General features: G+C 58.2%; 1 protein-coding gene across 1 annotated transcript; it reads left to right on the top strand.

The window, feature by feature from the left end:
• The first annotated feature begins 272 nt into the window (after positions 1 to 272).
• On the top strand, positions 273 to 24,850 carry KCNN3 (potassium calcium-activated channel subfamily N member 3). Its single transcript, XM_015884559.3, has 8 exons — positions 273 to 1,238; positions 8,450 to 8,545; positions 13,632 to 14,050; positions 18,982 to 19,123; positions 20,482 to 20,592; positions 21,762 to 21,889; positions 22,308 to 22,377; positions 23,436 to 24,850. Exons 1-8 carry the CDS (start codon positions 486 to 488, stop codon positions 23,730 to 23,732), a joined length of 2,016 nt encoding a protein of 671 aa, XP_015740045.2. The 5' UTR covers positions 273 to 485; the 3' UTR covers positions 23,733 to 24,850.
• Positions 24,851 to 24,968: the final 118 nt, after the last annotated feature.

The raw sequence follows: 24,968 nt of genomic DNA, 5'->3' as shown, positions 1-24,968 counted from the left end.
GGTGCTCCCCGTTGTCACCGTCACCGCCGGCCGTCGGGGCTCCCGCATCCTCCGCTCTCGTCTCCGTTTCCCCCCGTCGAACTACAAGTCCCGTGCGCCCCGCACAGGCGCAGGGGCCGGGGGCGCTGGAGCGGGGCGGGGAATGATGTCAGCCTGCGGGGAGCCCCGGCGCGGCCAATGGCGGGGCGGTGCTGGCGGTGGGGCCGGGCCAACGGCGGCGGCGGGGGCGGCGGCGGGGGCGGCGGCGGCGGCGGCGGCGAGCGCGCAGCGCCGGAGGGACGCGGCTCCCATTCATGAGCAGCCGCGCGCCCGCCGCCCCGGGGCCGGGGCCGGTGGTGGCGGCGGTGGCGGCGGCGGAGAACGGAGCGGGAGGCGGGCGGCCCGGCCCGGTGCCGGTACCCGGCGGAGCGGCGGCGGAGGAGGAGGAGGAGGCGGCGGCGACGACGACGGGGCAGGTGCGCGGCGGGCGGTGAGACGGCACCGCCATGGACACGTCGGGGCACTTCCACGATTCGGGCGTGGGGGATCTGGAGGAAGACCCCCGGTGCCCGTGCCCGTCGTCGGGGGACGAACGGCCGCCGCCGCCGCCGCCGCCCGCCGCGCTGCCGCCGCTCCAGCACAGCCTGTTGCACTCCTCGCCCGGGTCGTTGCGGGCCCCTCCTCCCGCCGCCCCCGCCGCCCTCCACCCTTCCTCTCGCCACGGCAGCCAGCTCAACCTCAGCGACCACTTGGGCGGCCACTCGCCGGGCTCGGCGGTGCCGTCGGGGGGCAAACACCGGCAGCCCAGCCCCCTGGTGCACCGGCGGGATAGTAACCCGTTCACCGAGATCGCCATGAGCTCCTGCAAGTACAGCGGGGGGGTGATGAAGCCCCTCAGCCGGCTCAGTGCCTCCCGCAGGAACCTCATCGAGGCCGAACCCGAAGCTCAACCCTTACAGCTCTTCGGGGCCGGCGGACCCCCCGAAATCGTCGTGTCGAGGGAGGACAACCACGCTCCCCCCGCCCGACCCCCCACCCGTCACGGTCCCCGAACCGACCGGCCGCCCGCCCGACCCGCTCCTGCCGGCTTTGCCAAAGGGCCCAAACGTAAAGCTCAGAACATCGGGTACCGGCTGGGTCACCGGCGTGCGCTGTTCGAGAAGAGGAAGAGGCTCAGCGACTACGCGCTGATCTTCGGCATGTTCGGCATCGTCGTGATGGTCATCGAGACCGAGCTGTCCTGGGGGCTCTACTCCAAGGTACGGGGGGGAGCAGGGAATGGGGATGTGGGGTCCTAAATGGGGGTGTGGGGTCTTAAATGGGGATGTGGGGTCTTAAAAAGGGGATGTTGGGGGTGTTGGGTCCTAAAAGGGGGATGTGAGGTCCTGAAAGGGGGGCGTTGGGTCCTGAAAGGGGGGTGTGGGGTCTTAAAAGGGGGGCGTGGGGTCCTAAATGGGGGATGTGGGGACCTAAAAGGGGGATGTGAGGTCTTAAAAGGGGAATGTTGGGTCCTAAAAGGGGGATGTGGGGTCTTAAAAGGGGTGTGTGGGGTCCTAAATGGGGGATGTGGGATCCTAAAAGGGAGATGTTGGGTCCTAAAAGGGGGATGTGAGGTCTTAAAAGGGGGGCGTTGGGGGTGTTGGGTCCAAAAAGGGGGATGTGAGGTCTTAAAAGGGGGATGTTGGGGGTGTTAGGTCCTAAAAGGGGGGCGTTGGGGTAGTGCGGGTTGTTCGGGTCCTGTAGGGTGGACATTGGGGATGTTGGGGTCCTATAGGAGGAACGTTGGGGATGTTGGGGTCCTGTAGGGTGAGCACTGGGGATGTGGGGTTCTGAAAAGGGGATGTGGGGTCCTAAAAGGGGGATGCTGGGTCCTAAAAGGGTGGTGTTGGGGGAATGTGGGTTGTTCGGGTCCTGTAGGGTGGGTATTGGGGATGTTGGGGTCCTGTAGGAGGAACGTTGGGGATGTTGGGGTCCTGTAAGGTGGGCATTGGGGCCCTGTAGGGTGGGCATTGGGGATGTTGGGGTCCTAAAAGGGGGATATTGGGGTGTTGGGGTAGTGCGTGTTGTTTGGGTCCTGTAGGGTGAGCACTGGAGATGCTGGGGTCCTGTAGGGTGGGTGTTGGGGATGTTGGGGTCCTATAGGATGAACACTGGGGATGTTGGGGCCCTGTAGGGTGAGCATTGGGGATGTTGGGCCCTAAAAGGGGGATGTTGGGGGTGTTGGTGTAGTGCGGGTTGTTCAGGGTGGGCCCTGGGGATGTTGGGGTTCTATAGGATGAACGCTGGAGTCCTGTAGGGTGGGCATTGGGGATGTTGGGTCCTGAAAGGGGGATGTTGGGGTAGTGCGGGTTGTTCAGGTCCTGTAGGGTGGGTACCAGAGATGTTGGGGTTCCATAGGATGAACAATGGGGATGTTGAGGTAGTGGGGGTTGTTTGGGTCCTGTATGGTTGGTGATGGGGATGTTGGGGTTCTGTAGGGTGGGCATTGGGGATGTGAGGGTCTTGTACGATGAATATTGGGGATACTGATGTCCTATAGGATGAACATTGGGGTGTTGGTGTCCTGTAGGGTGGGCATTGGGGTTTTGAGGTCCTATAGGGTGGGCATTAGGGATATTGGGGTCCTTTAGGATGAACACTGGGGGTGTTGGGATCCTGTAGGGTGGGCGTAGGGGATGTAGGTGTTCTGTAAGATGAACGTTGGGGACATTGAGGTCCTGTAGGGTGGGTGCTGGGGACATTGGATGAATGCTGGAGACTTTGGGGTCCTGTAAGATGAATGCTGGGGACACTGAGGGCCTGTAGTGTGGTTGCTGGGGACATTGGGACCCTGTAGGGTGGGCACTGGGGATGTTGAGGTCCTGTTAAATGAATGTTGGGGTCCTGTAGGGTGGGCACTGGGGACATTGAGTTCAGTAGGGTTGGTGTTGAGGACATTGGGGTTCCCATGGATCGACATTGGGGTATTGGAGCCCTATTGGTTGGTGTTGGGGCTCTTTGCCCCCTCATGTGTTGGGGGATTCACCCATGAGGTTGTGGCAGCGTTGGGTGTTGGATGGGGTGGGTGATGGAGCAATGCTTTGGCTTTGGTGGGTGCTGCACCCATGTGCCCTGCATGCCTGGGGGTGTCAGGGGTGGGAATGGGGTCTATCACTGCTGTGGCTGCTGGATGTAGAGGGGAGGGGTCTGCCAGACCCCTGATGACCAACCCCTGCCTTGTCCCTACCTGCAGCTCCTACCCATAGCCCCCATAAAGGCCCCCAATGTCCCTTCTGGGCACTGGACGTGTCCTGCTGCCCCACAGCCTCAGGGTGGGGACGAAGGCCCCGCTGCCACCAGCACAGGGGTGGGCACATGCCCATGAAATCCGAGTGCCCCCCACCCTCCTGAGCTCTCAGGGTGGGGGCTCTGGGGGTCCTCATCCTCTCCCACCATGAACACTCATGGCTGTGGGGTCCCTGCTGGCCGTCCCCATCCCCTATAAGCATTCCTCAAGCAGCCGCGGTGCAGCAGAGCCCTCCATCCTCCTCCACACCCATTTCTTCCATTTTTATTGTATTTTATTATATATATATATATATATTTTCGCTCTCTCTTGTAATTGCAGGACGGTGTCTTTTATTTATAATTCTCCCCCCCCCCCCCCCTACACGCACACCCCTTTCAGCTCTGCTCCCTGGCTGTGCTCGTTGGCAGCGATATGAATAACTCTTTGTATAGACATCTGTCATGTTATTTATACCTATCCATGAGGGGAAGGGAACAAGCACCCGAGCTGCGTGGCACCCATGGGCGTCCGTGGGACAGCGCTGGGGGCGGGGGCTCAGGGGACGCCGGGGGTCCCCGTATGGAGGGTATGGAGAGGGGTGGGAAGGGGCTGCTCTGCTCCCCCCCTGCCATCATCCAGCACTGAGGGCGGAGGGGGGCGATGGGGCCGGGAGGAGGAGGAGATGGGGATGGATCTGGGCGTCCCCTGGGTGTGGGGGACCCTCTGTTGTCACTATGGAAGTGGGACCCTCCGGTATCGCTATGGATATGGGATGGGGTGTGAGGACCCTGGTGATGCTGGGGGGGTATCGGGTCCTTCTCGGCCTCATGGGAAGGAAGGAGGATGCGTTTCTCCACCTCCAGAGCCTCTCTCGGGGGTGTTCCGTTTGTAGGAATGATGCTGAGGTGCTGTTTCCCACCCCCCTACCCCCCACCCCCCCTTCAGCCCCCTCCATTGGGAAACCGGAGCTCGCAGCGGGGCCGTGGCCGTGCCCGAGGAGCGGGGTCGGCAGCTGTTGCGTGGATGGGGATTTCGGTGCCGTCGGCCCTGGCCCAGCTCCAACGCGGCCCCATTGGAGATGCCACGCGCTCTTTGGGGTTGGGGGAGGACCCCGCCGCCTTCTGCTCTTTGCCCACCCTATGGGGGCACAAGAGAGGCACACGGTGTGTGCAGTGCATGTGTGGGGGTCCCTCATGCAGTGCCACCCCCCAGATGAAGTCCCGATGCCCCACAGTGTTGTCTATGGGAGACCCCCCCCCAGATGAAATCCCGATGCCCCACAGTGTTGTCTATGGGAGACCCCCCCCAGATGAAGCCCCAATGCCCCACAGTGTTGTCTATGGGAGACCCCCCCCCAGATGAAGTCCCGATGCCCTACAGTGTTGTCTATGGGAGACCCCCCCCCAATGAAGTCCCGATGCCCCACAGTGTTGTTTATGGGAGACTCCCCCAGATGAAGTCCCGATGCCCCACAGTGTTGTCTATGGGAGACCCTCCCCCCCAGATGAAGTCCCGATGCCCCACAGTGTTGTTAATGGGAGACCCCCCCCAGATGAAGTCCCAATGCCCCACAGTGTTGTCTATGGGAGACCCCCCCCAGATGAAGTCCCGATGCCCCACAGTGTTGTCTATGGGAGACCCCCCCCAGATGAAGTCCCGATGCCCTACAGTGTTGTTAATGGGAGACCCCACCCAGATGAAGTCCCAATGCCCCACAGTGTTGTTAATGGAAGACCCCCCCCCAGGTGAAGTCCCAATGCCCCACAGTGTTGTCTATGGGAGACCCCCCCCCAGATGAAATCCCGATGCCCCACAGTGTTGTCTATGGGAGACCCCCCCCAGATGAAGCCCCAATGCCCCACAGTGTTGTCTATGGGAGACCCCCCCCCAGATGAAATCCCGATGCCCCACAGTGTTGTCTATGGGAGACCCCCCCCAGATGAAGCCCCAATGCCCCACAGTGTTGTCTATGGGAGACCCCCCCCCAATGAAGTCCCGATGCCCCACAGTGTTGTTTATGGGAGACTCCCCCAGATGAAGTCCCGATGCCCCACAGTGTTGTCTATGGGAGACCCTCCCCCCCAGATGAAGTCCCGATGCCCCACAGTGTTGTTAATGGGAGACCCCCCCCCAGATGAAGTCCCGATGCCCCACAGTGTTGTCTATGGGAGACCCCCCCCCCAGATGAAGTCCCGATGCCCCACAGTGTTGTTAATGGGAGACCCCCCCCCAGATGAAGTCCCGATGCCCCACAGTGTTGTTTATGGGAGACCCCCCCCAGGTGAAGTCCCGATGCCCTACAGTGTTGTTAATGGGAGACCCCCCCCCAATGAAGTCCCGATGCCCCACAGTGTTGTTAATGGGAGACCCCCCCCAGGTGAAGTCCCGATGCCCCACAGTGTTGTTAATGGGAGACCCCCCCCAGATGAAGTCCCGATGCCCTACAGTGTTGTCTATGGGAGACCCCCACCCCCAGATGAAGTCCCGATGCCCCACAGTGTTGTTAATGGGAGACCCCCCCCCAGATGAAGTCCCGATGCCCCACAGTGTTGTCTATGGGAGACCCCCCCCAGATGAAGTCCTGATGCCCCACAGTGTTGTTAATGGGAGACCCCCCCCCCCCAATGAAGTCCCGATGCCCCACAGTGTTGTTAATGGGAGACCCCCCCCCAATGAAGTCCCGATGCCCCACAGTGTTGTCTATGGGAGACCCCCCCCCAGATGAAGTCCCGATGCCCCACAGTGTTGTCTATGGGAGACCCTCCCCCACAGATGAAGTCCCGATGCCCCACAGTGTTGTTAATGGGAGACCCCCCCCCAGATGAAGTCCCGATGCCCCACAGTGTTATTAATGGGATACCCCCCCCCCAATGAAGTCCCGATGCCCCACAGTGTTGTTAATGGGAGACCCCCCCCAGATGAAGTCCCAATGCCCCACAGTGTTGTCTATGGGAGACCGCCCCCCCCAGATGAAGTCCCGATGCCCCACAGTGTTGTTAATGGGAGACCCCCCCCAGATGAAGTCCCGATGCCCCACAGTGTTGTCTATGGGAGACCCCCACCCAGATGAAGTCTCGATGCCCCACAGTGTTGTCTATGGGAGACCCCCCCCCCAGGTGAAGTCCCGATGCCCCACAGTGTTGTTTATGGGAGACCCCCCCCAGATGAAATCCCGATGCCCCACAGTGTTGTCTATGGGAGACCCCCCCCAGGTGAAGTCCTGATGCCCCACAGTGTTGTTAATGGGAGACCCCCCCCAGATGAAGTCCCGATGCCCCACAGTGTTGTCTATGGGAGACCCCCCCCCAATGAAGTCCCGATGCCCCACAGTGTTGTTAATGGGAATATGGGATCCAACAGCACTTCTTCCTGCTGTGTTCCTCCGGGACCAGATCTGGGCTCCGGCTCTGCTGTGCGACCACATTGTGCCAGTCAGCCCCATAGCCACACCAAGGGGTCTGCCAGCCTGCCCCATAGCCATGCCAGGAGGGTCTGCCAGCCTGCCCCATAGCCATACCAGGAGGGTTTGCCATCCTGCCCCATAGTTGTGCCAGGAGGGTTTGCCATCCTGCCCCATAGTTGTGCCAGGAGGGTCCTCCATCCTGCCCCATAGCCGTGCCAGGAGGGTTTGCCATCCTGCCCCATAGCCGTGCCAGGAGGGTCCGCCATCCTGCCCCATAGCTGTGCCAGGAGGGTTTGCCATCCTGCCCCATAGCCGTGCCAGGAGGGTCCGCCATCCTGCCCCATAGCCACATCAGGGGGTCTGCCATCCTGCCCCATAGCCGTGCCAGGAGGGTCCGCCATCCTGCCCCATAGCTGTGCCAGGAGGGTCCGCCATCCTGCCCCATAGCTGTGCCAGGAGGGTCTGCCATCCTGCCCCATAGCCGTGCAGGGAGGGTTCCCCAATCCTGCCCCATAGCCGTGCCAGGAGGGTTTGCCATCCTGCCCCATAGCCGTGCCAGGAGGGTTTGCCATCCTGCCCCATAGCCGTGCCAGGAGGGTCCGCCATCCTGCCCCACAGTCGTGCCAGGAGGGTCCTCCATCCTGCCCTATAGGCACAACTTGGAGCTCTGCCCCCTGCAGTGTCCCCTTGCCATGGGGACATTGGGTGCTGGGCTGTGCTGGCGCCCATCTGCCTGTGTGCTGGCCCATGGGGTGTCCCCATAGAGGTGACGTGGGGTCGGTGCCGGCAGCCAGCAGAGGAAGGATGCACCGGGCAATGGGATTTTCCCATCTGCTGCCCATCCTCACCATGCTGGGTTGGCACACGGCTCCATGCACAGCACGGCGTGCCAAGACCCCACCGGGACACCCCATGGTTATAGGGTGGGGGTGATGCCAGAGCTCTACATCCACTCTGGCAGCGGGAGGGTTAAAAGATGTCTAGACGGAGACTGAGATTGGCCCTAAAGGATGCCAGATCCGTTGCGGGAGCGACATCTCTGCAATTAATCCCGGTGTTCCCCCAGGCACCGCTTCACTATAAATAGCCGCCGTGCTGTCGGAGCGCTCCGGGTCCCATCGCTTCGGGGTCCGGCCGCTTCAAGGGAGGGGAAGCGGTGGGGGGGGGTCTTGGCATGAGCCCCCCCTGGGGGCCGCCTATTAATAGGGTTGTTTGGTCCCGGCACTTCTCTCAACACGGCCATTATATACAGACAATTGCACGGCGGGTGCCAAGTGTTGGAGCCGTTCAACAATACGAGGCCGGAGCGGCCCCGTGCCGATTTTGCTCGGGGAAACGTTGCCCTAAATAATCCCACGCGTTTGGAAATGCCCCATAAAGGAGGTTATGGGGTGGGGTGGGGGAGGAGGAGGTGCTGTGCCTTGAATACACACAGGGTAATGGGATGGGTCCTGCTGTCTGTCTGTTTGTCCGTCCTGCCGACCCCCTCTATGCCCCCATTGCATCAGTCCTGGGGTCCCTGCAACCAAATAGGGTCTGGGGTCTTGCTAGTGGAAAACGAACCCAGCCCCTCCCCATAGGGATGTAGGAGGTGGGGGAACGTTTTGCTGTAGTCACAGCTGAATCAGGGGTCAATTTACATAGAGCTAATTAGCAGGAGGGTCTTAATTAGCTCACCCAGCGGGGTGCCGTATTGCTGGGCTGCGTGTGGGTGGGTGGTGGGCTCAGACCATGCGGGTCCTTCAGTCTCGTGCCCACCGCTGACCCCCCCCCCCCCATCCCCTCCTCTCTCCCTGCAGGACTCCATGTTCTCCCTGGCCCTGAAATGCCTTATCAGCCTCTCCACCGTCATCCTGCTGGGGCTCATCATCGCCTACCACACGCGGGAGGTGCAGGTACGTCCCATAACTCATCCCCTAAAGGCTCCACCTGCTCTGCAAGGCTTTGGAAGCAGCGTGATGCCTCCCCCTCCATCCCATCCCTCTCATGGGGACAAAGGGCTGCAGGAGCGATGGGTCCCATCCCCCTCTCGCCCCTCTCCCTGTTTATAGGACGGGGAGGGTCCCTTATTTCTCCTCTTTCACCACGGGGCCGCCCTGCCAAGGAAAGCTGTGAAATACTTTCCTAATCACGCCGCCCATTCTCTTCCTTTCTTCCCTCTCGGGCTTTGGATGGAGATAAAGCCTCCGGTTCGGCCCGGTTTAATACCAACGTTTTCAAGCTGCGGGGGGATGTCGGGAGCATCGTGCAGACCCCCCCTCGAGGTCTAGGGGCCATCCCTTAGTGCGACCCTGACCCAGCACCACCATCCTTACGGTGCCCATCCCTTGGGATCAGCCAAGGAAAGGCGAGGGAGCAGCCACCTTCCTGCCGGGCCCGTGGCCAAACCGGGTTTGTGGTCACCGAGCAGCGGTGCCGGCGTCACTCCGAACCCACCGGGGGGACACCGGGAACACCGAGCACGGTCCCTTCCTCCTTCGATCCCCTTCCTCCTTCGATCCCCTTCCTCCTTCGATCCCCTTCCTCCTTCGATCCCCTTCCTCCTTCGATCCCCTTCCTCCTTCGATCCCCTTCCTCCTTCGATCCCCTTCCTCCTTCGATCCCCTTCGATCCCCTCCTCCTTCGATCCCCTCCTCCTTTGCCGTCGGGGCTGAGCTCCCCTATCGCAGAGCTATACAGATTCTCTGCCTCTTCTGCAGGCAAAGGGCCGCCCAGAACAAATATTTGAGAAGCTTCGCTGTGCTGTAATAATATTTACCCCTATGGCTGTTGTGTTTCTGCCCGGCCGGACCGAACCCGGCTCACTGCGGTTTCCTTCTCTTGCTGTTCTCGGTTCTATCCTCCCGTCCCGACTGAGCTGGGCCCGCAGGGCTGCTTAAATCAAAGCGAAACGTCGCGATTTTGGGGACAAACCGCTGTGCTGGGGGCTGTGAAACCCACCCCCAGCTTTGCCCTCCCCCCGCTTCCCTTCCATCCCTCCCCATGGGCTCTTCTCTGTGTCCTCAGGGCTCCTATAGCCGATGTTTGGTGGCAATTAGCACCGTGTGTTAATTCCCTCACTGCCCTCCCCCAGCCCCTAAAAACATGTGGGGTCCGGCACTTATGGGCTGGTAGAGGAGATGGGTTTGAGTCTGGTTTGCTCCCTTAAATCCGCACCGGCTGTTGGTGGCCCTATTATCTTTTAGGTGCTTATAAAGGGATTGCTGCTAATCTGCCTGTTATCTCGGTAGGGATGGATGTGGGGCCGCCAGAGCCATAAATCCTCAGCCACCACTCCTCCCCACCTGAGTGAAGGGCTCAGCTGCTTTCTTGGGTGTTAATTGCGTTAATTGCCGGCTCCCTGGGGATGGTCTGACTCTCTATTTGCCATATGGGGCAGCTCTGCTGAGTGGGGGGGGGTTCTATGGGGCAGCATCCTGCTGGGATTCCATAGGGCTGCAGGGCAGTTTTTGGGGCTGAAGGGGTCTAATCCATTCCTGACACCCTCTGAGTTCAGGACTTCCCCTTGTCCCATTGCTGCCATGAATTTGGGAGAGAGAATTGTTGGACGGGGTGTGCTGGGAAGGTGACCTTAGAGACAAAGGAGTGGAGGAAAGCTGGCTGCTCATTCAGGATGCCTTTCTGTGAGCACAAGGGTGCTCTGTCCCTCTCTATAAGAGCATGGGAGGCAGGAAACCAGCATGACCTGCTGGTCACACCGAGGGAGAAGAAGGGATTGTACTGGCTGTGGATACAAGGACAAGTCACCTGGGGAGAATACATCACTCCCATTGACAATAAAGGGAGGAAGGAGGATCTGTGGAGCTCCAGCATCACCTCTGTGGCTGGGAAGATCCTCTTAGATTAAGGCCCAAAATAAGGATGAGAAGGTGGTGAACCCAGGCAGCCAGCACGGCTTCACGAGGGAAGGTGGTGCCTGACCCATCTGGTGGCTGTGAGCTGAAGGAGGGATGGTTTAGTTGGGATGTCGGGAGGAAGATCTTTGCGGAGACTGATTCTGGAACAAGTTCTGGAATAGATTCTGACCTTGGAGGTGTTCAGGGCCACGTTGGGTGGGGACCTGAGTGAGTGCCAGATATAGAGGTTGGTGACCCTGCCTGTAGTGTATGTGAGGGGTGGGTTGGAACTCAGTGCTTTTTATTGTCTCTTCCAACCCAAGCTGTTCTATGCTTCTATGAAGCTGGGGATACCCGGGTACCACTGGACTGTGCTGAGGTTTCCATGGAAATCCCACGCAGCCTCCAATGCTGGAGGGGAGGGGGAGCCCTTTGGCACCACCCCCCCCCTCCCCATCCCAACACCCTTTGCCCGGTGCGCTGCCAAAAGGCTCTCGCTGCCTCCTTTCCTCTTGTTAATTTGTTTATTTTTAACACCCTTTTCCAGGAAGGAATGGGCTGTCAGCTCGCTAAATGCCTGAGGATCTCCCCTGACAGCTTGGAGCGTTTTTATAAACAATTTCTCCAACAAAGCAGCTCAAAAGAACCCAGCTTTCCCAACATAGGGAGGTGGCCGGGACAACACAGTGTGCGTCAGCCCCTTGGGATGGCTTGGGTAGGCAGCCCTGGGAGCTGCCAGCATTGTCCTGGGGTCCCATTGCTGCTCCCACTTTGGGGATGTGGCCACTGTGTTCCCTTTGGGTCCATTTCCAGCAGTGTCTTTGCATTGTGCTGTTCATGGAGAGTCCCTGCTGGTGTAGGGGACAGCACTGACACCTCTTGTTGTGCTCAATGCAAAGCAAAGAGTGGTGGGGGCACATCCTGCCCAGGGACCCCAATAACCACAGGGTGCCATATGGTCACCAATAACCATAGAAGGCCATATGACCACCAGTAACCGTGGGATCCCATAGGGTTGTTGATAACCATGGGATGCCATAGAACCACCAGTAACCATGAGATCTCATAGGGTCATGGATAACCATGGGATCCCAAAGGGCCACCAGTAGCCATGAATGCTATAGGATCATTGATAACCATGGGATCCCATAGGGCCACCAGTAACCATGGGATCTCATAGGGTCATGGATAACCATGGGGTCCCTTAGGGCCACCAGCAACCATGGGATGCCATAGGATCATTAATACCCTTGGGATCCCATAGGGCCACCAGTAACCGTGAGATCCCATAGGGTCAGCAGTAATCATGGATGCCATAGGATCATTGATAACCATGGGATCCCATAGGGCCACCAATAACCATGGATACCATAGGATCATTGTTCACCATGGGATCCCATAGGGCCACTAATAACCTCAGGATCCCATAGGACCACCAATAACCATGGATGCCATAGGATCATTGGTCACTATGGGATCCCAAAGGGCCACCAGTAGCCATGAATGCCATAGGATCATTGATAACCATGGGATCCCATAGGGCCACCAGTAGCCATGGGATCCCATAGGGCCACCAATAGCCATGGATACCATAGGATCATTGATCACCATGGGATCCCATAGGGCCACCAATAGCCATGAATGCCATAGGATCATTGATAACCTTGGGATCCCATAGGACCACCAGTAGCCATGAGATCCCATAGGGCCACCAATAACCATGGATGCCATAGGATCATTGATCACCATGGGATCCCATAGGGCCACCAGTAGCCATGAGATCCCATAGGGCCACCAATAGCCATGAATGCCATAGGATTATTGATAACCTTGGGATCCCATAGGACCACCAGTAACCATGGATGCCATAGGATCATTGGTAACCTCGGGATCCCATAGGGCCACCAGTAGCCATGGATGCCATAGGATCATTGATAACCTCGGGATCCCATAGGGCCACCAATAACCATGGATACCATAGGATCATTGATCACCATGGGATCCCATAGGGCCACCAATAGCCATGAATGCCATAGGATCATTGATAACCTTGGGATCCCATAGGGCCACCAATAACCATGGATACCATAGGATCATTGATCACCATGGGATCCCATAGGGCCACCAATAGCCATGAATGCCATAGGATCATTGATAACCTCAGGATCCCATAGGACCACCAATAACCATGGATGCCATAGGATCATTGATCACCATGGGATCCCATATGGCCACCAGTAGCCATGAATGCCATAGGATCATTGATCACCTTGGGATCCCATAGGACCACTAGTAGCCATGTGATCCCATAGGGCCACCAATAACCATGGATACCATAGGATCATTGATCACCATGGGATCCCATAGGGCCACCAATAACCATGGATGCCATAGGATCATTGATAACCATGAGATCCCATAGGGCCACCAGTACCCATGAATGCCATAGGATCATTGATAACCTCGGGATCCCATAGGGCCACCAATAACCATGGATGCCATAGGATCATTGGTCACTATGGGATCCCATAGGGCCACCAATAGCCATGAATGCCATAGGATCATTGATAACCTCGGGATCCCATAGGGCCACCAGTAGCCATGTGATCCCATAGGGTCACCAATAACCATGGATACCATAGGATCATTGATCACCATGGGATCCCATAGGGCCACCAATAGCCATGAATGCCATAGGATCATTGATAACCTCGGGATCCCATAGGACCACCAATAACCATGGATGCCATAGGATCATTGATCACCATGGGATCCCATAGGGCCACCAATAGCCATGAATGCCATAGGATCATTGATCACCATGGGATCCCATAGGACCACCAATAACCATGGATGCCATAGGATCATTGATAACCTTGGGATCCCATAGGACCACCAATAACCATGGATGCCATAGGATCATTGGTCACCATGGGATCCCATAGGGCCACCAGTAGCCATGAGATCCCATAGGGCCACCAATAGCCATGAATGCCATAGGATCATTGATAACCTCGGGATCCCATAGGACCTCCAGTAACCATGGATGCCATAGGATCATTGGTCACCATGGGATCCCACAGGGCTACTGATAACCATGTCTGCCCCATGGCTGCCCATAACCACGTACTTTCCCTCCCATCAGCTCTTTGTGATCGACAACGGCGCCGATGACTGGCGGATCGCGATGACGTACGAGCGCATCCTTTACATCAGCCTGGAGATGCTGGTTTGTGCCATCCACCCCATCCCTGGGGAGTACAAATTTTTCTGGACCGCACGCTTGGCGTTCTCCTACACTCCCTCTCGGGCGGAGGCGGACGTGGACATCATCCTGTCCATCCCCATGTTCTTGAGGCTCTATTTGATCGCTCGCGTCATGCTGCTGCACAGCAAGCTCTTCACCGACGCCTCGTCGCGCAGCATCGGAGCCCTCAACAAGATTAATTTCAACACCCGTTTTGTCATGAAGACCCTCATGACCATCTGCCCTGGGACGGTGCTGCTGGTGTTCAGCATCTCCCTATGGATCATCGCCGCGTGGACGGTGCGGGTGTGTGAGAGGTGAGGTGTGGGGATGGGGGGCATCTGGGAGGTGATGGGGTGGTGATGGGGTGTGGGGACACACAGGAGGTGCCATGGGGATGGTGATTGGGGCATCCAGAAGGTGCCATGGAGATGGTGATGGGGACTGGGGCACCCAGGAGGTGCCATGGGGATGGTGATTAAAGACACACAGATGGTGCCATGGGGTTGGCAATGAGGACTGGGGTATCCAGGAGCCACCATGGGGATGGTGATGGTGAATGGGGCATCCAGGAGGCACCATGGGGATGGCAATGAGGAAAGGGGCATCCAGGAGGTGCCATGGGGATGGTGATGGGGATTGGGGCACCCAGGAGGTGCCATGGGGATGGCAATGAGGATTGGAGTATCCAGGAGGTGCCATGGGGATGGTGATGGTGATTGGGGCATCCAGGAGGTGCCATGGAGATGGTGATGGGGACTGGGACACCCAGGAGGTGCCATGGGGATGGTGATGGGGACTGGGGCACCCAGGAGGTGCCATGGGGATGGCAATGAGGATTGGGGCATTCAGGAGGTGTCATGGGGATGGTGATGGGGACTGGGGCGTCCAAGATGTGCCATGGGGATGGAAGTGAAGATTATGGACACTCAGGAGGTGTCATGGTGATGGGGACTGGGGACACCCTGGAGGTGCCATGAGGATGGTGATGGGGATTAGGATACCCAGGAGGTGCCATGGGGATGGTAATGAGGGTACACTGAGAAGGTGCCATGGAGGTGGTGATAGGGACTGGGGATAGTCAGGAGGTGCCATGGAGATGGAGATTAGGGACACCCCAGAGGTGCTATGGGGCTGGTAATGGAAACTGAGAACACCCAGGGGCTGCCATGGGGATGGTGATGGGGATTAGGGACAGCCTGGAGGTGCCCTGGGGATGGCGATGGGGCAATGTGGGGCTTTGATGGGTTGCAGGGGGGGATTTGCACAGGGAGAGGTGCAGCTTGGCTGTCTGTGAGTGAGTGCCATGACAACACAGCGCTTCCAAACCCACTGCCGGATGGCAGCTCGGCACTGGTGTTGCTGTGGTGACCGGTGCCAGCAGGTACCACCATACACCAGCACCATCCCCATGGTACCGGGGCCATCCCAGTGCCCCAATTGATGGGAGCAGTTCTTCCCCAAGCAAAGTGCCCAGCAGGGACAGGGACAGGGTTGATGCCATCCCAATTCCAGCAGGCACATAGGATGCAGAGCTGTGAACAGGGCAGCTCTGCTGGATGCTCTGTCCCTATCCCTGCTGGCGGTGCCCATTGGGAACACATCCCTGAGGAGGACGGAGATTGGGGCTGTCTGTGGGAGAGCACTCAAGAAGACAAATGCTTGTTATGATTTGCTTTAAGTGGATTAGCTCAATCGCATGAAATCCCTTTAAGTCTTTGCTGCGGGATGATGCCGGGCTCAGAGATGCGGGGTCAGGTCACCCCATTCACCCCCCTCTTCTCCTCCTCCTCCCCTTGGTGTCACCATAGGATCCCATTTGCATCCCCAGAGCAGCTCTGAGTGGCATGGAAATGCTCTGGGGTTGTGGGGGCTCTGCTCTTCCTGCTCCTCCCAATGAGGCCTTTAGAATGGGCTGGAGAGCTCTGGGTCCTCATTGCATTGTGGGGTTCTCCCTCCTGTAAGGGGGCTGGCAGATGGGTGGGGGGCTTCAGAGGGGGTGGGGGGGTTGTACTGAAGGGGCTCTGGCTGCAAGCACAGTGTATATAAAGAACTGCTTAGTGATGGAGAGTGGGAATGGGGCAGGAGAACTGCTGCAGAGTGAGGTCATGCAGGGAGTGGGAACATGCAGGGAATAGGGTCACAGAGGGAGTGAGGTCATGCAGGGAGCAGGGACATGCACCATCCCCAAGCGATGCTCTGCTGGCCCACAGGACCCTCGTGCCCACCCACAGCAACCTGCATGCATGCAGCAGATGCATCCATGCATCCCTGGCATCCCAGGAGGCTCCATCCCCTGTTGTGCACCCCGGGATGGTGGCACCATTTGGGCTCATTCCCAACATTATGGCATCGCTCCAGGCTCCATCCCCATCCCTTCCCCCCCCACCATCCCCACCCCGGGTGCTACATCCCTCCGGAGGCAGCGAGTCTCTTAGCAACCCTCACCCCACCGCTGCTGCCTGCGGTGCTGCCGGCACTGCTGCTGCGCTGCCCGCGGCCGGCACACACGTGTGCATGCATGTGCCTGCAGCCTGCTCCCCTCCTGCTTTTTGCACCAGAGCTCTTTGCATTTTGCACCGGGGGGGGGGTTCAGAGGGGGGACAGGGGTGTGCAGGAATGTTTCCATTTTGCACCGGTGAGTGGTTGCATCTTGCACCAGAAATGCTTCCATTTTGCACTGGAGAGGGCAGTTGCATTTTGCACCATGGACGCTTGCATTTTGCACTGGTAGCAGTCGCTTTTTGCACCAGTGGGCTTTGCATTTTGCACCAGGGTTGCTTGCTTTTTGCACCAGTGGGCTTTGCATTTTGCACCAGGGTTGCTTGCTTTTTGCACCAGTGGGCTTTGCATTTTGCACCAGGGTTGCTTGCTTTTTGCACCAGTGGGCTTTGCATTTTGCACCAGGGTTGCTTGCTTTTTGCACCAGTGGGCTTTGCATTTTGCACCAGGGTTGCTTGCTTTTTGCACTGGTAGCAGTTGCATTTTGCACCATGGACGCTTGCATTTTACACTGGTAGCAGTTGAATTTTGCACCAGTGGTCACTTGCATTTTGCACCAGGGTTGCTTGCATTTTGCACTGGTAGCAGTTGCATTTTGCACCAGGGTTGCTTGCATTTTGCACTGGTAGCAGTTGCATTTTGCACCATGGACACTTGCATTTTGCACCGGTAGCAGTTGCATTTTGCACCAGGCTTGCTTGCTTTTTGCACTGTTGGGCTTTGCATTTTGCACCAGGGTCGTTTACACTTTGCACCAGGGATGCTTGCTTTTTGCACCAGTAACAGTTGCATTTTGCACCAGCGGGCTTTGCCTTTCACACCAAGGATGCTTTGCTGCTTTGCTTTTTGCATTGGCTGTTTGCACGCTGCACTTCCTTCCTGCTCCCTCACCCAACACGTGCTGCTGCTGCAGCATCCTCGTGCTACGACGCTCTGCTCCCAGCCGGGGTGATGCAGGGGAGCACAGATGAGTGGGGTGATGGATGGGAAGCAACACTCGGGTCTAAACAATTGCATCAGCCCTTGGCGTGTGCAGCTGCCCCTCTTCCTGCTCACATCGTGCTGGTGCCAGCTGCTTCTGTTTATGAGCTCCGAGTGCTTCTGGGAGGAGAAAGCATTGCTCCATGCAGGGGCTGTGCAAGACCTTTGTTTGCATCCCATCTTGCTGTGACAGCAGCATTGCAGTCCTATGGGGGCTGCATTGTGGGGTGGGTGAATGCATGCATGGTGTGAGGGGTTTGGTGCAGGCTGCTTCTGTTTATGAGCTCCGAGTGCTTCTGGGAGGAGAAAGCATTGCTCCATGCAGGGGCTCTGCAAGCCCTTCGTTTGCATCCCATCTTGCTGTGACAGCAGCATTGCAGTCCTATGGGGGTTGCATTGTGGGGTGGGTGAATGCATGCGTGGTGTGAGGGGTTTGGTGCAGGCTGCTTCTGTTTATGAACTCCTAGTGCTTCTGGGAGGAGAAAGCATTGCTCCATGCAGGGGCTCTGCAAGCCCTTCGTTTGCATCCCATCCCGCTGTGATAGCAGCATTGCAGTCTTATGGGGGCTGCATTGTGGGGTGGGTGAATGCATGCATGGTGTGAGGGGTTTGGTGCAGGGGAGAGGGGGAAGATGGCCAAGTTTTGGAGGGGGATCCATTGTAGGGTAATGGTGTGGTTGTGATCTTTGCTTTACTGCCTCCTCCCACTGTTCTGATCCGCTTGGGGTCTCCGGTTACTTGTGGTGTTGGTTGGTGGGGGGGGGAGGGATGGGGAGGAAAACAAAATGCAGGAAGAGGAGAAAACCCAACTGTTGGGCGAGTTACGAGCTGCGAGGTTTGGATGAATCGGTTTGCAGGGAATTGCCAACAGCTCCATCTGTTTTTCCTCTAATGATTTCACGAGGAGGACGAGAGGAACCTGCTGCAAAGGGAGGGGGGGGCGATGCAAGAGGCAGGGCTCAGCAATGGGGGGGGGTGGGGTGCAGTGCCCACCCCGGGGGGCTTTTAAGGGGCTTCTGACCCTATAGAGCAGGAAGAGGGGCTGTGGGGTTCTGTGAGGAGGTTTGCAGCATCCCCAGATCTTGGGGTGATCTGTGTGTGCCCTGTGGTGCTTTGGCAGCCAGGAGCTGCTGTGAGGTGGGGGGACAGAAATGGAGGGGGGGGGGTTGGTCCCTCTTTGTGGGGCTGCTGGTGCTCAGGGTGGGGAGCTCATATATGAGGCTTGGGGTTGCTCGAAGCAAAGCTCCTGCTGAGTGCATCCTCCCTTTGCACTGCGCTGCCATCCCAAATGTGGGTCCCAGTGGGTCCTGCTCAGCCCTATGCCCTCTGATTATGAGTTCTGTGTGTTCCAACCCTATGGGTCTGGGTGGTGGTGGTGGTGGGGTGCTCCTCTCTGCCCCCCCCCTCCCTCCTGCAGCCCCACATCTGTTTCTGTCATCAGCCACGTAGCACTTGGGGGGGGGCTGGAGGGGGGACAACGCTGCAGTGACAGCTCTGACCAAAAGCAGAAGCCCTCACTGCTGGATTTTTGGGTGTTTTTTTTTCCCCTCTGTGACGGAAATTGTGCAATCTTTGTGGGTTTGGGGCGTCCCTCTGCGTCGTTTATCTTCATCCCCTTTGCTTTACATGATGCAGGAGGAGCCCCATACCCGGTCTCTATTGGGGCCATCCCATATGCCAACCCTCCCCATGGTCCCTAGGTGCTGCCCCAGCCCTATTTCCAGCTGTAACACTCACACCTTTCCCCCCCCCTTCTCCAATACAGGTACCACGACCAGCAGGATGTGACCAGCAACTTCCTGGGGGCCATGTGGCTCATCTCCATCACCTTCCTCTCCATCGGGTATGGGGACATGGTGCCACACACCTACTGTGGGAAGGGGGTCTGTCTGCTGACTGGCATCATGGTAAGCACTGGGATGGGGGGCAATGGGGTGCTCTAGGGACCAGCATCCCCAGTGCTCTGTCTGAGCATTGAGGACTTGCAGAGCTTCCCTTGCTGTTGGTTTGTAGGGTTTGGGGTGAATTTGGGTTGAGGGAGGGAGCAGGCAGCCCATAGGCTGAGAGGGGATGGCCTCATCCTTAGGAAGCAGCAGATGTGGGGACCAGCAGCCCCATACATCCCTTGGCCACCGGTCTGACTTCCATCACACTGAAAGATCCCAACTGCTGCTGCATCCCATGGGGAGTGGGGACAGCTGGGAGCTCTCCCGCCCACAGCACTGACCTGCAGGACCCCATATACCTGCTCCAAGGGGCCGTGAGCCGACCTGGCTTGCACAGCTGTGCAGCTGGATGCGGCTGCTCCGTGGCTCTGCACTGCTGTCCCCATCCTCCATGGCACGTGGCATCGCCATGACCACTACATCCACAATGGGGGGAGGTCCTGAGGCTCCCACCCCACCAGCAGATGTGAGAACAGCATCCTGGAAGTGGGGTGGGGGGACAACCTGGGCTGGGGACCCCCCTGTGCCACCTTGCCAAGCAATAATAGCACACTGGGGCTCCCCAAATAGCAGCACTGGGGTGACTGTGCTGCTGGCAGAGGGAAGGGCGATGAAAGCTGAGAGCTCATGCTGGGAGCTGCAGGGATGTGAAAGGACTCAGCTCAGCCCACGATGTTAATTAATGACTCTTTAATAAATAAAGGATTGCGTGCCAGGGTCATGGGCTTCTGCCAGAGCTTGGGAGGAGAGGAGCAATGCGGGCAGAGCCAGGTGGCACAGAGCCCTGGAGGAGTGGGGTCCCCTGCCTGGCACCTTCCGTTCCCAAACGCTCACCGGATCTGGTGCTCATTGCCAACACAAAGCCATGCCAGCTGCCACTGGCTGAGGGCAAATGGGGTCCGGCCCCATCCCATCACTGCTCCTCTGTTGGGGTGCTCAGTATCTCCCTTCTGCCTGGATTCACTATGGGACAGGGATCCCATATGGTGCTGGGATGGCACTGATGGGCATTGGGGACCTCTGACTTCATAAATCAGCCTTGTTAATTACTGGAAGCTCTGGAAGCTGCTCAAGGCCATGGTGGGAGGCTGAACACTGCTGTAAACTCAGGTTAAACTGGGTTGCCCACATTAAGATAGTGGGGTTTGCATAATCTATGGATGGGGGCCGGGAGGGTGTGCGGTGTATCCACTAATTGGGGTTTGCATGTGATTCCTTGGCCTTTGGGATGGGAACAGATGGGGTGGAGGTGAACCCCATCCCAGAGTGACATCCCCAAGTGACATGGGTGTCCCCCCCATGTCTCGCTGTCCCTGCAGGGCGCTGGTTGCACAGCCCTGGTGGTGGCCGTGGTGGCCAGAAAGCTGGAGCTCACCAAAGCAGAGAAGCACGTCCACAACTTCATGATGGACACGCAGCTGACCAAGAGGGTAAGGGCTGGTTGGGGGGAGGGCTCTGGTTGGGGGGAGGGCTCTGGTTGAAGGAGGGAGGCTCAGCATCCCTAGGCTTGGTCCCATTGGGGTGCGGTGCTGAGTGCAGGGCGTGCTGAAGCATTAAGGTAAAAGCAAAGAGCATCAGCCCTCTGCTTTGCTTTTGCAGCACTTTGTGAAATGCTGAAGAGTGCAGCCTCGCCCAGGGCAGAAAATGTGTGTGTGTGTTTTATTTTCTCTTCCTTCCCTCAGAGGAGATGGACCATCTTCTCTGGTGGAACATGAGCTCACTTTTGTCTCAGTGTTGGGATTTGGGTGATTCAGCAGCTCTGTGCTGCAGATGATGAGCTCTGTGCTGCGGTGCTGCTGTGTGCTCCATCCCAGTGGGGCACCATGGAGCTGTGTGGGTCTCTGGGTGCTGTATATAGGGCTGAAGCCCCCAGACACCAACATGGCACCAGGATGGGGCTGTGTGACACTCAGGTCACATCCAATGTGAGCAGAGCACATGGAAGCATCAGAGTTTCAAGTTTAGGAACCTCCTTGCAGAATAACCCCACTTATCCCAGGGAGTTAAGTCCTAAACCAGCTCCATTTGTTCCACGTATTGATGTCACTTGAGGTAATACAGATGGCACAAGGTCAGACACTGTGTCCTTGGCCACATGTGGGCTTGGAGGAGCTCTGCTTGCAACCCAGTAGTGCTGTAGGGTTGGGGGCCCATTTGGGGTCACTTTTAGGGGTGGATAGAGTGAGAGGGGCAGTGCAGGAGGGCTGGGGAGCACAGGGGCACTATGAGCCCTCATCCAGCTCCAAGGGGTGCAGATGGGGCACCCCCAGAGGGGCAAAGTGGGTCAGGAGCCCCATGGCTGGAGCATGTTTCCCCAAAGCATCAAAGCTGGATGGGGATGGAGATGGGGATGGAGATGGGGATGGGGATGGGGATGCAGCAGGGCCAGGGCCATTGCTCTGCCTGGAGCACTTCATCCCTGCCTTGCATGACCCCACACACATCCAATCTGGCACACGGAGCTCCCAGCTGGGACAAGTCAGCTCCTGTGATCCCAACCAGCAGCACCCAGCGGGGCCAGAGCTCTTGTTTCCATGCAATAACTCGTCCCACGCATTGCAGCAGATGGGGCTGCTGACCCGACGCCCTTCTCTTACAGATCAAGAACGCGGCGGCCAACGTCCTGCGGGAGACGTGGCTCATCTACAAGCACACCAAGCTGCTGAAAAAGATCGACCACGCCAAAGTCCGGAAGCACCAGAGGAAGTTCCTACAAGCCATTCACCAGTAAGTGGAGAACCACAGCAGGGGAGGGGGCTCTGAGCATGGGGAGGGGTCTATTTGGGATCCTACGGTGACTGGGAGAGCTGAGGATAGGGAGGGGGCCTGTCTGATATCCCACTGTGATGGGGAGGGCTGAGCCTGGGGAGGGGATCCATTTGGGATCCCACGGTGATAGGGAGGGGGTCTGTCTGATATCCCACTGTAATGGGGAGAGCTGAGCCTGGGGAGGGGACCTCTGGGATCTCATGGCAATGAGAAGGGCTGGGCTTGGGGAAGGGGTCCCTCTGTGATCCTGTGGCAATAAGGAAAGCTAGGCTTGGGGAGGGGGTCCCAGCCCATCCATTTCCTGGCAATGGGGAAATCTCTGCAGCATTTTGTAGTTGGGATGAGTGGTGCATCACGTCGCCTTCCCCCTCCCCAGGTTGCGCAGTGTGAAGATGGAGCAGCGGAAGCTGAGCGACCAGGCCAACACGCTGGTTGACCTTTCAAAGGCAAGTCCTCCCATAACCTCATGGCCTCGTGTTCCTCATCCCTTGGAACAACCGAGGCAGAACCTGGCTGACCGTGGTGCTCTGTCTCCTTAGCTGTCAATGGGAACAACTCACAGCCCCTGTATATAGAACAGAGCACACCACAAGCAGGAACGGGGGGGTCACCCCATTTCCAATGAGGGCTCTGTGCTCCCTGCCCCATAGGAATGCTGCAAGGCCCAGCTGGGGATGCTCAGGGCTCAGCAGCCCCCAGGTTTCATCATTCCCATCTCCTCACTGCGGAAATCAGGCTCGCCAAGCACCGGTCCCAGCACAGGGGATGTCAGATGTGCACCGGGTGTTGCAGTGTCTGCTGTGCTGCGCTGCATCCCAGTGGCCCCCAGTAAACCCACTCCACATCCTGGGTTGGCACAGAGGGGCTGGTGGGGGTGAGGACAGCTGGCTCTGCTGGTAGGAAGGAGTTAAAGTAATAGGGATTATCTGGAGTGCAGCTCCCAGATGGCCAAGCATCCTCTGGGGCCCTGTCCCCACCAGCTGGCTGCAACCAGTCCCCTCCATTCTCTGCCATAGGGACAGCTCTGTCCCATGGGCTCTATGGGAGGGTGTGAGCATAGCAATGGGGATGGGGTGGGTGAGAGCAGCCCTGGAATGGCACAGAGGAGCCTCAGGAATAATTTTGCTGGGGCACAGATTGGAGCAGAGCATTGCAAAGCTGCAGCAGCCCCTCCATGAGCTGCCCTGCCATCAGCTGGTGTGTGAGGCTGAAGGCTCCATGCAGGGTATGAGCTGGCAGCGCTGCTGCATGGCTGTCCCTGTCTTCATCCCCTCCACTTGCTCTTATGTCCCTACATTGTGCTGAGCTCGCAGAGCCCCGGGGCTGCCTGATGAGAGCTGACAGCAGCGGGCTCTGGGTTGCAGAGTGGGTGAAACCTCCGGCTCTGATGTCTTGGGAGCAGAACTTTCAGCCCCAAGAAGGGTCTGGAGCTGCACATCTAAAAGAGGGTGGGGGGCTTCAAGATGGAAGCATTGATCCAACCCCTCTCTCCTTCCATCCGTAGATGCAGAACGTGATGTACGACCTCATCACCGAGCTCAACGACCGCAGCGAGGACCTGGAGAAGCAACTCGGCAGCTTGGAGGCCAAACTGGAGCAGCTGAGCGCCAGCTTCAACTCACTGCCTCTGCTGCTGGCCGACATGCTGCGCCAGCAGCACCAACGCCTGCTCGCCGCCGTAGTGGAGGCTCGGGCTGTTGCCGTGCCCGCCAGCACCCCACAAACCCCGCTATCCGAGAGCCCCATTGGGGTCAGCTCCACCTCCTTCCCCACCCCGTACACCAGCTCCAGCAGCTGCTAAAAGCGCAGAGCAAAGCCCCCTTCCCAGCGCTCCACGGACACAGGGAGAGCTGGCGCCGGTCCTGAGGACTCAGTGTTCCCACTGGGAACGATGTTGGAGCGGTGACGCCTTGGGATGGACATCTCCCCCCATCTCCCCCTCCTCCCAACCCCCTCCTCTCCTCCCCTCCCCCCGTTTCGGTGCCTCTAACTCGTGGTGAAGGAAGGGGACGGAGGCGACGCTTCGCGCCGCGGCGCTCGGTGGAGGACAGGAATCCACGCTCAATCTCAGGTCTTCACATTGAAAACAAAACAAAAAAAAACAAACACAAAACCAGTCGGAAGCACTGAAGAGACGGAGACACCGGAGGGAGAATCGCACCGTATGGAGCGTGGGGGCACAGGGGGGCACAGGGCTGCTCACCCCCCCCCCCCAACCTGCCTCCCTAACCCCCTTCAGTGCATTCCCCTCCTCCTGACCCTGGAGTTCTTGCACAGCTCTGCCCTGAGATGTCCGTGCTCCGTCCCGTCTCCTGGCCAAGACACCAACACGTTCCCCTCGCTCTGTTCCAGGGTAGGTGGTGGGCTCTGAGCTGCCCTGGGTGGGGGGGAGGGGGCTCAGTGCAGCACTGGTGCTCTCCGATCGTTGTTTTGGCTCATTGGAGCCTCGAGCAGTGCTTAACACAGCTGGGGACGGCCCCATTGCTGCCCCCCACCCCATCCGGAGGTCTCCAAGCCTCGGAACACCCCTATAATTAGGGGAAGGCACCGGGCGCAGCTCTGACCCCGATGCCACGGGACGATGCTCGGTGTGGGACACTTCATCTGTTTAAAACCACCCCCCACCCCACACCGCTCCTGCTGGGGGTCAGCAGCACCGGGGAGTGAAGGTCCCTGTTCTGCTGTCACCACGTCCCCTTCTCGTGTCACCCCGCAGCAGTTTGGGGTTCTACCCGGTCCCTGCGCCGCCCCCCTTCTTTGTGGGGATGGCATTTGCTGCTTTCATTGAAAAACACAGCAGAGGATATTTATATATTTTTAAACAGATGAAGTAAGCGTGTAATTACTCCGTGATATTAATTACACATCAGCCGGCAGTGTCAGTAATTGTAATCAAAAGCCACTGTGTTACTCCAGGTATACTCAGCCTGTAATCTTCTCCTTCGTAACTCTTTCGCTCCCGTCAGTAACGCTGCGTTTCGTGCGCACGTAGGCAGGGACGGATCAACCCCAGTGCAGAGGAATTGCTGTGCAAAAC

The sequence above is a fragment of the Coturnix japonica genome, unplaced genomic scaffold, assembly GCF_054131305.1.
Source record: "Coturnix japonica strain WE unplaced genomic scaffold, WE-NBRP24 Scf106, whole genome shotgun sequence".
In the NCBI taxonomy this organism is placed as follows: domain Eukaryota; kingdom Metazoa; phylum Chordata; class Aves; order Galliformes; family Phasianidae; genus Coturnix; species Coturnix japonica.
Note: the sequence above shows the minus strand (reverse complement) of the source record. Positions and strands in the feature narration are given on the sequence as shown.